This window comes from Felis catus, chromosome D2 (genome assembly GCF_018350175.1).
Source record: "Felis catus isolate Fca126 chromosome D2, F.catus_Fca126_mat1.0, whole genome shotgun sequence".
NCBI classification, from domain to species: Eukaryota; Metazoa; Chordata; class Mammalia; order Carnivora; family Felidae; genus Felis; species Felis catus.
This window is the reverse complement of record NC_058378.1, coordinates 6,484,866-6,498,083: the sequence shown is the minus strand read 5'-3', so window position 1 is coordinate 6,498,083 and position 13,218 is coordinate 6,484,866. Positions and strand designations below refer to the sequence as shown.

At 43.2% G+C, this 13,218-nt stretch overlaps 1 protein-coding gene across 3 annotated transcripts in view; it reads right to left on the bottom strand.

The window, feature by feature from the left end:
- Positions 1 to 13,218, bottom strand: part of A1CF (APOBEC1 complementation factor) — a 77,150-nt gene that overhangs the window by 47,879 nt on the left and 16,053 nt on the right. For 2 of the 3 annotated variants that reach the window (XM_019814212.3, XM_006937714.3), the window contains exon 2: positions 3,632 to 3,775. In XM_019814212.3, the coding sequence (XP_019669771.2) occupies positions 3,632 to 3,730 (99 nt within the window). In that variant the 5' untranslated portion in view covers positions 3,731 to 3,775. Of the gene's footprint in view, positions 1 to 3,631; positions 3,776 to 5,683; positions 5,707 to 13,218 lie in introns of those variants that run through there. The other variant, XM_045039859.1, reaches the window with a different exon arrangement.

Here is a 13,218-nt window from a genome sequence, read left to right as displayed (position 1 = left end):
CATTGTCTGGAGACACAGGTGCCTTCAAGGAAACAGCCAGCATACTTTCTTCCAAAATATTTCCACTCGACCCTAACGCAAGTGTGAGGTTGAGAGTTTAACTCGTCACCATCACGCAGACTTTAGCCACACTTATTGAACGTCTACTAAATGCAGGGGACCGCGTGAACTTCCTTGTATTCTCTGAGATACTTTGATAAAATTTTCAGCTATCGATATCCAAAGATGTGCTTTGCGATATCTTTTTTTGTTCTAAACAAGCGGGTGTTTTCAAACCCTCAAAGGCGCAAGGTGCTGTATCAGTTGGGATAGAAAAGACTGGCTCGTGTTATTAAGTAACCTGCAAAATTCTATTTTTGACAGCTGTATTTGTCCTGCCGGTGATAAGAGAGCACCAATTAGTCACCCCCTGGCTTTTGACTTCTTGTTTTGCAAGTATTCAATGTTCCATCCCACAGGCTGCAAAGAGCCAACAAAAAGAAATCCTCCAAAAATCTAACTGGCAGGCACCATAAAATTTTAAATGGCCCTTTTGTGGGTATGCTCCCTGAATTGTACTCAGATGTTTCTTTATCTTAAGTTCTTGTGCAGGGATTTTTATTGTCATTTTTTATTATTTTCTAAAACATTTATTTTTGAGAGAGAGAGAGTGTATGAGAGAGTGTAAGCTGGGGAGGGGCAGAGTGAGAGAGGGGGGCAGAGGATCCAAAGCAGGCTCCACGCTAACAGCAAAGAGGCTGACGTGGGGGCTCAAATCCGCAAACTGCAAGATCATGGCCTGAGCCGAAGTCAGATGCTTAATCAACTGAGACACCCAGAGACGGCACCCCGTGCAGACTTAAAAAAGGAAACCTATTCACTCTTGTGTGGATCCTGAGAAACTTAACAGAAGACCATGGGGGAGGGGAAGGGAAAAAAATAGTTAGGGAGGGAGCCAAACCATAAGAGACTCTGAAAAACAGAATAAACTGAGGGTTGATGGGGGGTGGGAGGGAGAGATGGGTGGGTGACAGGCATTGAGGAGGGCACCTGTTGGGATGAGCGCTGGGCATTGTATGGGAACCAGTTTGACAATAAATTTCATCTTAAAAAAAATAAAAAAAGAAACCTGATGTTGCCCTCTGTTTTTGAAGGCGGAAGTACGGAGAAGGTTGGAGGGTCTCCCCTAAGTCCCAAAGCGCCGAGGCTGTGCCTCCAACGCGCTGTTCTCCCTTCCAGTCACTTACTCCAGTCTGCTGACCAGCGACTGGATTGAACAGATACCAGGATTGCAGCGTCGTGACCAGCAGCTTTGGGGTAAGACCTAGCCAGTATTCTGGAAATTAAGGCCGAGAGTAATTAGGGGACGGGTGGAAGATTGTACACCTGCTATGTGGCCAAGAATAGGTTAAACCACAGGTTTCCAACTTGAGGTCTTGAGTGGCTTCCTGCACTTTGCAGCCAAAATCAGGAGAGCTCTTCCAATTCACTCAACACGGTTGTCATGTACGTATTTAGACCCTGATCAGAGGCTTTTGATTGGGAGAGCTCGACTTGGCGATTCTAGGTTTTACATTACGGAAGAATTTCTGACCCAAGAGTCATTCTGCTAACACAGAAATAGCATTACCTAGAGTGAATCATGTTACCAAGTTTAGGCTCAACCAAATATTGTTTGCATGCCTTGGCATGCTAATCACTAAAATCTCAATCATAAAGATAATATTATAACAGCACTTAGTTCTGTATAATCTTGCCAGAAATTCTGGCTAATAGCCATAGAATTATAGCCTGTAAATCGTGGGCAAGCTACCGAATCAATCGTGCCTTGTTTTCCTTATCTGGACACTGGAGATGATCACAGTGTCGTTGTAAGCACCCACCTGCCCCCTCCCCTCCACTTCAATCCCTTCCTCCTGCTCCAGCTCGGAGTCAGCAGGTGTAGTTCGCAGACTGGCATGGGAAGTTAGGCTTCGGAATGCACAGAGGAAGAAAGCGGGAAGCACCCTGTACCCTGACAAACTTGCGAAGGGAAGTAGCTATAACTTGGAAGTTTCTCTCATACTGTACCAGACCTATTATTGAGTGGAACTTTTTTTATTACCTGCAAGTTACCAGAAAAGTCATGAGGCTTGCCCTGAATTTCACTTGGGGGAAAAGGACGGACCAGGGCTTAGAATAACATTGAACAGATGATGTACATTGTTTTGTGATCAGTTCTCATCAAGTCCTGCTTGTTGAATGTAATGATTATATATTCATCGTTTTATTTAATAATTTTCTTCAACGCATTGAGGTTTATGACGTTGAGGTGTTGTAAATAATGCCACCCTCGACGGTTTTATAGACATTCGTAACATTATATTTGGACCTGTACAGATTCACTTCCAGAAGAGGAACATCCTTATACATAAATATTAAGAAATTGGGGTGCTTGGGGGGCTCAGTTGGTTAAGTGTCAGACTTTGGCTCGGGTCATGATTCTGCGGTTTATGAATTTGAGCCCTGCGTCGGGCTCTGTGCTGACAACTCGGAGCCTGGTGCCTGCTTCGGATTCTGTGTCTCCCTCTCTCTCTCTCTGCCCCTCCCCTGCTCACACTGTCTCTCTCTCTCTTTCTCTCTCTCAAAAATAAAAATAAACATTACAAAAAAAGAATTTGCTTTCAAAAGGGTACCACCACTCTCTTTGCATGAGTGCTCCAGATACAAAGAAAGCAAAAAGAAAAACTTAAATATTTTTGGTAACATTTCAACATAACTACATGTAGTACACTTGGCAACAATCTGACAAAGGAATATGTAATAAAAGGCCACAGCATATTTAATTGTTATCCATATGAAATTTGTATTCCGTGAAAGCACGTGGGTTTGGTTAAGTTAGAAAAGCATGTGGGTGATAGAGTACAGCTGGGAATGAAAATGCGTTGTCTGACGGTAAAAATGGCAACATTTTTTCTTCAAATAAGATAATTAATATCCCTAACACTAGTTTTCAATCTGTCATAACCTCTCTGAAGGAGGCTTTCATAGAAACCATGATCTGTAGATAATTCTTAATGATCACTGTCTGTAAACAACCAGTTCTAGGACTTTTTTGTTTTTCCTTCTGCTGGAGATGGGGAGAAATTATTACGTACCGTGAACTTGGTTGGGTAGCTGTTATGAGAAAACATCATGGAACAGCTAGGATGACCCAACGGTCAGTCCTGGGACCCCACATCTACATCTTCCCGCATCCCCAGTAGGGAGCTTCTCTGGAAACAGGCTAGTCCTGGGAGAGTTTGCTCTCTGCTGATTCTTGAATCACTGGTGTGGGTCTGCTTCACAGAAAGCATTGGGTGGTAGACACCAATGGGCTTTTCAGAGACCAAAGTGATCTTTCAAAGCTGCGATAGTCTCTCTGACTGTGAACCCGGATTCTGCCTTCAAATGACCGGTGAAGGTGAAGCTGATAACCCAGAGTAGAAAAGACCATCACCATCCAGGGTCACCTACAACCCTGAAATGACGTGGCTTCTTCCCCCCCAGGAAGGAACATCCGTCAACAGTTACACGACCGACCGTTCACATTTTGCACCTTAGGACCACGAATATTCCCGCCATTCAGTGGATTCAGTGGTAGGTCTCAGCAGATATCACGAGAAGCTCCTACCTGGACCAAGCTATATCCTGTGCGCTGGACCAATGCGCGAAGGGCTGCTTCCTTCTGGGTTCCGCTCAATCCATCCCCGGATTTGTGATTTGATTCCATTGAGAGTGATTATCGGCAAAAAATCAGGTTAATTAGGGTTGCTCACTGAAACCAAATTTAAGATAAATTAAATAAATTACTATTACCAAGTCCAAACTTGTCCTTCTCATGAAGGACATCTTCAGGAAACATTCTCTATAAATAAGCCATTAAGGTTAGAGCCACAAACAGCCACACACGAACATGGCTGGTTAGATGTCCTCCTTAAGAGTTTTTTTTTTTTTAAATATTCAATTTTAGTTGGAATTTAGAAGTCACAAACAAGTAATACCCCTTCTCCAATGAGAACACAGATCAGTAGATCTCAATGCAATTATTTTAGAATGTCACCATATGCTCAAAAACAAATTATTATGTCAATTAAAAATACGCAGAATGGGGGTGCCTGGGTGACTCAGTGGGTTAAACGTCTGACTTCAGCTCAGGTAATGATCTCACAGTTCGTGGGTTCAACCCCCGCGTTGGGCTCTGTGCTGACAGCTCGGAGCCTGGAGCCTGCTTTGGATTCTGTGTCTCCTCCTCTTTCCCTACCCCTTCCCCCCTCATGCTCTCTCTCTCTCTCTCTCTCTCTCTCTCTCTCTCTCTCTTAAGAATGAATAAATTAAAAAAAATTAAATATGCAGAATGGTCCTTGCAGATCATCTATCGCTTAGACCACCCGGGAGAGGACACAAAGCCCTTTGCAAAAAATCTAAGAGATTATGAAAGCCTACGTATGTGCATGCTTATGTAGGTGTGAAGGTGGAATTTCAGACTTTTATTGTCTATACTTTTTATTTGGGAACCAAGTTTGAACTCCATTCCAAATGTGATAATTGCTCATCATTAGAGGTTCACAGGGTAAGGGTGTGGCCATCTCGAATGGTCCAGGCTGTGGTAGCAGGAGGCCCTGGAGGCTCCCGTGTGCTGAGGGCCATATGCTGATCTGCTGGCTTGGCGTGAGGGCTCAGTGAAGGTTCCGAGCTGGGCTTTCCCTCTGCTTACTGGGCTTTGCCAACGGGGACAGAAGAAGTGTGCTTTACAGTGATTTGAATCACATGCAGACTGAACGCATTTCGCTATGGGCCCTTCGAAAACTTTTCCGTGGTATGCACTGAGATTGCCTACACTACTTTGGGTGGTCATTTAAGGGTTCAGAATGAAGGTGCCGTTGATAACATATGGAACGAGTACAAAATTGGTGAAAAGGGAAGCTGCAGGCATCATGTCGATAAACTACAGATTCACAGAATTCTCCTAAGGTAATAACTAATAGACAAGCATCATCTAGCAGCTTCTAGAAAGCAATACTTGCAAGAAAATGTAGAAAGCCAAAGGAAAAATGAGATCCCAGAGCGACTCTTCGTCAGCTATTACAGGGACAGAGCAATTTCATGCTTGGCATAAAAGCACGGCCATTGCTGCCCTGGACTCTTCTAGCAATTCTTGCTTGCGTCTAACCCGGGTCAACCCCAATTTTACTTTTTCATTCTCTCAAGCAGTATTTAGTCAGTGCTGTCTGCACACCAGCTTCACCCCCTGCCCAGCTTTAAGGCCCCTCGTGTTAGTGAAGTGCGTTAAGTTAACGTACCAGTTTCCGTCGTGATCCTTTGTGAAAGGCAGTGTTCCCCCTGCCCCCGCTGACCCCTGCAGTCCTAACTTTGTATCATGGCAAAGACAAATTAGAAACTAGTTTTCTAATAGTGGTGATTTGGGACATGTAGCTTTCCTGACACTTTTATCATATAAATAACCGTTCTAGGGATGCTACACGGTGGGGATAAAAGGAGACCCGTATTTGCTTTATAATTCTACCTGAATGCTGACTACAGTTATGTTAACTGTCTTTTCTTCAGGATACTCTCAACAACCCCCCCCCACAACTGTCCCCCTGTGCTGGATTGAACCCACAAAAGCAGAGAGGCCCACGGGTGGACTGGGGTCCGGTGATGTCAGCCACATTTGTCATCATACCTTACGGATGTCTGAAGGCCAAGCCTACAGTCTTGTGGATTTGCAGATTTGCTCTTTGCCGACCTTCATGTTTTCCAGCAAAAAATAACAGTTTGTGGTGAAATGACAAGTTTTATTTGCAAAGCCTACCTTTAGTTTGGTTAATTATTAGTCAAGATAATTGAAGATGCTTTTCTGTCACAAAGGTCTTTTGGTCACGTGAACTCACTCTGACATGATTGAGAAAATCTGTAGAACATCGCAATATAGTGTCCCGACTTTGGAAGTCAGGTCAGGGCGCAGAAATAGAATTCAGAATTTGCTACAAGAGACATCCAGTCTTCCATGTTTATTTCCCAAAAACAATCCCCTTTCCCAACACTGACCTAACCTGAAGGCTGAACTTGGAGCCCAGATAAATATTTCTTTAAGCAAGTCAAACTTCTGTTAAATCTGGTCAGTTTGGAAGAAAGATGGCACAGTGCATTTTCTAATTAACGTCTTGCAACTGTTCCGATCTGAGACCACTGAATTTTGAAAGAGTAGTTCCCCACGTAATTTATGGATGCGAGAGGATTAAAACCTATACATGGCAGGCATGAGGAACATTGCAGTAAAGGAGAGCCCTCATGAGTACTAAGTATATGAATATACTTCTCAATAAGTAAGAATTGCTTATTTATTAAAATGTTTACTGAGTACCTACTATCATGCAAGAATTTTTCGAGACACTAGGAAAATAGCAGAGAACAAAACAAACCCATCTCCCCTCAAAGCTTCACGGAGTTTTCTAGAGGGTGAGAGAGGTCATAAACAAGTAACACACACAGTGTGCTGGTGCTAATTTCTGAGGAGAAAAAAATATAAATGGAAAAGGGATACAAAGTGTGTGTGTGTGTGTGTGTGTGTTGGTGGAGAAGGTGAAATGTTAGCGTGATCCTGACGGAGGGAATTTGGGGAGAGACCTGGTGACGTGAGGGATGTGTTTGGGGGCGACCATTCCGGGCGGAAGGCCTGTGAGCGTAAGGACCCTGAGGTGGGAGCTTGTTGGTGGAGACGAGGAGAGGCTGGGGCTGAGTGAATGAGAGCAGAAATGGGAGTTATGAGAGAGACGATGGTGGCCCAGGCCACAAAGGATTTTGTAGGTCACAGGGAGGACTTTGGCTTTTGCTCTAAGATGTGAAGCCAGAGGATCAACAAGATGTTTAACAGGGTCGTTCCAACATGGAAGGGAGTCGGGCAGGGCTGGGACTGAGCTGGGTAATGCAAACATGTTAGTCCTGTTTTTATGAACGTGTTTGTGATTTTGTTCATTGTGATGCTTTTGGCACGGATTCTGATTTTAAAAGATCTTGCATTAAAACATGAGTTGGCCTGATACGTGAGTTTTTCTGACATTGCATGTGAGGTAGTGCCTGAATCACCTCGCGCTTGTCAGCAGAAGGCTCATGGGGAGGAGGAGGGAGACCAGTCAGAAACCATTGTACCTTCAGGGCAAGAGGGAGTCGTGGCTTCAGCCAAGAGTGGTGAGGAGGGGCCAGGTCTTGGATGTATTTTACAGGTGCATTGGACGCATCATGGGAGAAAAACAAGATGAGTCAAGGATGCCATCCAGTGTTCTGGCTTGGGCAACCGGAAGAATAGAACTGTTCTCAGCTCAGATGGGGAAGAACAGATCTGCGTAAGGGCAGGAGCTCCATCATAGGCATGCCCATCTGGAGATGCCCGTTAGACAGCCCCATGGAGAGGCTGAGTGGACAGTCAGATACATGAGCCGGAATTTTCTGGGAGAGTTCCAGGCAGGAGACGTCAGCTGGGAAGCTGTCTCCCTGGAGGTGATACTGAAGCTGTGAAGTTGAGTGAGATCATGTACAAGCTAAGTGTAGAAAGTAGGTCCAAGGACTGATCTCTAGAGCACTCCAACTTTTGGAAGTCAGGAAGACCAGGAGTAACCTGCAAAGGAGAATGACCTGGAACAGAGAATGGCAGAAGGGGAACCAGATGAAGGAGGTGGATGGAAAGCCAAAAACAGAAAGGATTTTGAGAACGGATGAGTGACGAGGTGTCTGCGTCCTACCAAGTCAAGTAGGGTGAAGCCCAAATAGGGATGTAGACCCTGGAGCTAGACATCTGGAGTCAAATCCTCATTCTGCCCCCACTATGAGAGGAAGAAAAGAACTGGAAAGTTCTTTAATCTCTTGGTGTCCATGTGTTCTCAACTCAGAAAGCAATAGTATTTCTCTCAGGGTTGTTGTATTACATGAGTAATTAAGTTGAAAGAGCTTTGGAAGACTTCCTGGCACATAGTGAGAATGAGATTAGCGTCAGGCACAGATATCTATGATTTTAAAAAATGAGAAAGGGAGAGATGGCATAGTTACCAGGCACTTCAACTTCTCAGGATCTGCAGTAAGACATTCCACAGTTTCTTGGAAAAGCATTGTTACCTAGATGTTAACAGCTGAGAGAAGAACGGGGCAATGGATGGAAGTCAGATGGAGAGAGGTCACCATCACCATTACAGGCAAGAATGGGGGGGTCCCCATCACTGCCTCAGTGTGGTAGGGAGCACGAGGGGAGAACACGCCAGCCCAGGGCTTGGTTTACACCTGGCCTGGGGCAAGTGCTCCAACACGACTTGCAGTTACCACCCATGACTCCTGTTGGCGGAGAGCAGCAGAGCGCCCAGTAAGTTATCTATTATGTTATTTTAATTGTTATTATCATTAATCTCTAATTCTATGGGGTAACATTTCAAAATCGCTTTCTGGGAAAATATAGTCCTGGGTCTTCAGCATGATTAATGGTCCCTCCAGGACTAGATTCCCTTCTGGCATCCTAATGTACCTGCCACCAGGGGCTGCCATGTTTTCTCACACTTGCTGGCTCCCTGCTTGGAATGCCATTCCTTTCCCTTGCCTTCCCACATCTAAGCTTCACTGCATTGGCCCTGTTATCCTTCCAGACTGAAGGATATTGAAGGATATTGAAATGTCTGATGTGATCCTTCCTTTGATACCCTCTCTTGGGTAATAGTACCACCCCCTTAATGCTCTCAAGAAAGTCTCTATATCCCTGTACTGTTGCACATAATCTTGCAATTATCTGCTTACATGGCTGTCTTGCTCACCACACTGTGAGTGCCCTGAGTGTAAGGACTGTGCTGTATTCACCTTTCTGTGCCCAGAAGGCTCAGCTTGGCACTTTGCTAAGTGCTCCATAAATAACTTGTAGAACCAACGGAAGACCTTGGGTGAGCATTTTGTAAATGACAATAACCTACACTTGATCTGAAGTAAAATGAATCTGCCTCAAATCTCCTACCACTTATTATTCTTCTGGTTCCCATCACTTCCAGAAAGTTCTACCCTGAGCTAAATTTGCTTTTTGTGAGAAATTGATGTCAGTGTTTTCACTGCATTTATGAACATGTTATCATCTTTGGGAGAGAGACCAGAAGAGTAAAATTGAAGAAGAGTACAAAGGGATTGAAAAACAGAGTTGACATTTCAATTCACTTTTCTTCTTTTCAATGCCTTTCTGGTTTTATATTTGCAACATTGGTGACTATTTGATCCAGACAAGAAGGGCCTAGAAGTTATTGAGGGTTCAAGATTTCTGCCTTCCCGAAAGTCACAGGTTGATTGGAATGAACACCTCCCCTCCTCACTTGGTTGAGATTTTTCAATAGAAATTTCCAGAGTGCACCGTTGGGCAAGGTCAGAGCTTGCTGTCCCTGGCTCTTGACCCTGGTGGCCTCAGGTGCCAGTGGGTCCTGGCTCAGGGAAGGTGGCAAGGAGACAAAGATAAGGAGAAAGAGGCACGAGAAAAGCAGGTTGGGAAGCAAAATCTGACTTTTCTGCATCTACAGCTGTGAGGGACATACACAGCAGGCTGCCCTTTCTATATAACCTTCATCTCTCAAGAAGAAAAGCCTCTGTAAAGATTGAATGTGTCAATCAGGCTCACATAGAGAACCAAATTGTGGAAGGAAAAAGCACAAAGGGATTTGAGGTGACAGTTGTCCGATTCGCCCAAAGGTCCCGTGGTGTTGGAGGTAAGCACCCTCTTGGAACATGAGTTGGCAGCTATGGCAACAGAGAAAGGGGGAAAACAAATTTGCTTTTTGAAATAGTAAGTTAGGCAAGACAAAGGTAAGAAGTGCATGGTGGAGAGTGCACTGAGCGTGCGGGAAGAGTATCTTGGAAAGGCAAAAGCAGCTGCAGTAGGGGTAGTAAGAGGCCGAGAAGAACAAGATGGAGAGCAAGGATAAAGACAGGGGTTAAAGTGAGTGGGTTTCTTGGTTTGCAAACTAAATGAGGTCATTATCCTCCATTTCAACCAAAAGGGCAACAGGTATGAACGTCATATCCACTTCACTCCAGGCACTACGCTAGACGGTTTACTCAGGAAATGGAGTAGTTTGGGTAATGGTCTAGTTTCTGGACGCATGTCATGGACTTTTTCCAAAGAGGAGGAAGAAGGACACTGTGTGGAAGGACAGACGCTTTCTGACCTGGTAAGCAGAGTCAGAGGTGTTCTCTGGGACCTGGGCGAGCAACGAGCCCCGTGTGCATTTCCTGCCAGTGGGTTCCCCTGGGACCTCTCCAGACCCACGCCAGGCCTCCCCAGTGTTTGGTTGTGCACCCGGGTCGCATGACGTAGGGTGGACGTGACCCTTACGCAGCATGCAAGTTGGACACGCGGTTTTATCGTGAGTTTCAGCCATTCAGTATCTCCTGGGAATTTTACACAGAAGGCGTCCCAGACTGTATCGAAATGGTTTGTGCCGGATGGATGACCAAAGTTGGTGTATTTGTTTAATGACGCTACGTTAAGGTTACCGTGCATTACTTGATAACGAAACAGAAACTAGTTCTCATATTCTCCTTGGAAATACTTACAGTCGGTTTTAGGTTCACTGGGAAGTGGATTCAGGTGAGAGCTCGTTAGTCGGCCACGCATCCCAAACCAGGGCAAAATTAATAGAGAACGCGCATATGTCAAATTCCAAAATGTAGCCATAAAAACGTCCCGCCGAGTCCCAAGATGTGGCATCTTATTTTTAAGAATCAATAAAAATAAAAAACAGCTAAAAAATTAAACCAGAACCCCTTCTAGGTTATTAAGGCATTAGCAATGAATCATGCATTAATTTGGGCCTGGCCAATTTGGGCCGAGGCAAGGCTTAAAGTAGAGAAAAATAAAAGTTGTTCATAATAGATACATTAGCCTAGAATTATCGAAAAAATCCTCCTCATGTATTAGGTTACACGTCTTCAGAGAAAGACAAGCTTGCATGGCAATTGCTGTCCTGCCACCAATGATTTAACTTTTCTAAGGCCCTGGTTCCTGTTCCAAGAGCAGGAGCACGGATACCTAACTTGAAGTTAAAAGTTGTCTTTTAGCAAAGGCTTAAACATCTCAGAGAATGGATATGGAGCACCTAGTAGAGTGCTGGGGATACAGGAAATGCTCACTGAATATTTCCTTCTCGTTCCTTCTCTGCTGCTCTGGGTGACTTATCTCAGCATCATCTGTGGTCCTCTGCATGGCTAGTCTTCCTCTAGAAACTGTCCAAGGTAAAGAGAATGCAGTATTGAATGTGTTGTCTTGACCTCTTTCATGTTGCTTTCGTAGTTGATCTATTTTTTTTTTAATGTTTACTTAAGACAGAGAGAGAGAGAGAGAGAGAGAGAGAGAGAGAGAGCACAAGTTGTGGAGGGGCACAGAGAGAGGGAGACACAGAATCCAAAGCAAGCTCCAGGCTCTGAGCTGTCAGTACGGAGCCTGACATGGGGCTTGAACTCATGGACCACAAGATCATGACCTGAGCTGAAGTCGGATGCTTAGCTGATGAGCCACCCAGGTGCCCCAATAATTGATCTACTTATTTCATGTATTTATTGTCACTTCTCAGTAGGAAAAATCCTGAAGGTATTCAGTGTGTGTGTGTGTGTGTGTGTGTGTGTGTGTGGTCATACAGCATGTTAGTGTTATAATGAAGATTGGACACAACTTAAATATCAGTGATTAAGAAATATTTGAATAAATGGTGCAGTGTAGCTAATAAAACTGATATTCTAGTACAATATTTACTTTAGACAGATATTTGTGAAATAGAATTGAGTAGTCTACAAAACAGGCATAGTCTGATTTCATTTGTGTTAACTTTCATACTCATAAGGAATTATAAAAGGCTAACTGGTTATGCTTGGGTGGTAGGTTAACAGATTGGTTTAACGTTCTCATTTGACTGTTTTTAACTTTCTACAATATATAGCTCTTACTCTAATAATTAAAAAATAAATGACACTAATAAATGAAGGTCAATGGAAACAAATCATGAAAAATAAAGATGCAGTCAAGATTCTATTCTGAGGGAACTGGTGGTCATTATTTAGAAAAAAAATACTGGAAATTACTACAAGCGTCCAACTAAAGAGACCAGAGAAAGAACAAAGTAGACTTTATGAAATCAGAAGGAATCCAAGTAAAAGGAAATCAGTGACACAGAAAAATCTGTAGACTTGATAAATGTAAGAGCTCATTGAAAAGTTGGTAAATTAGCACCTCTGGCCAACCTTGATGAAGTGAAAGGGAGAACCATGTTTTACAAACAGGAGGGAAAAATGGATAGAATCACAGGCAGAGAGACTTTTAAAGAAGAAAATGTTTTTACCAATACACTGACAAATATGGTAAAGTAGCCAATTACCTAGTAAACTCAAGGGTAAAATAAAAATTTGAATAGGCTGATAACCACACGTTGTAATGAAAAAATTCACTGTCTTCCTCCTAAATAACACAAGATCCAAATGGTTTTCTTGGGCAAGTTTTAGAACTCATTTAAGAAACAAGTAATTCCTTGACTATATAAAGCCTTATAAAACAGAAAATAATGCAAAACTGATACTAAATCCATCAATAATTTCATATCTCTGATACAAAGCCAGACGGAGATATCACAAAATAGAAAGCTCTAGACCCCAACATCACGTATAAATCTAAACACGGACTACAAACAGCAGAGCATCAAAATACTAATATACCATAGACACAATGGATTTCTTACAAAAACACAAAGACTGTTCAACTTCAGGGATTCTTATTAGTTTGATCCACATCAGTGATGAAGAAAAAAACATGATCATCCCAGTAAATGTAAAACTAGCACTCCCTTAAATTCAACACCTACTATTGGTTTAGAAAAATGACCCAACTCTTCAAGTTAGCGGTAGAATAAAACATACTTGAGTTGATGGAGAGCACGAGAAACATACAGAATAGCGAAACACCGCTATCACTCACCCTCATCAAAAGTAAGTGAATCGACTATGCAGGGTGGTTAGAACAAAGGCATACTACAAGAACAGTTACAAAAACGAGTTCCTCAATGAAGCAGAGATGGCAAGTGAAATGAAAGAATCTGAACCATATAAACAAAATTTGTAAAAATATAATGTGGACTATCCACAATCGTTATGAAGAAAATGACAAAATTACATTGAAGGATCTAACGCCTGGACACACGAAAGTGTTATTCTCGAAAGATA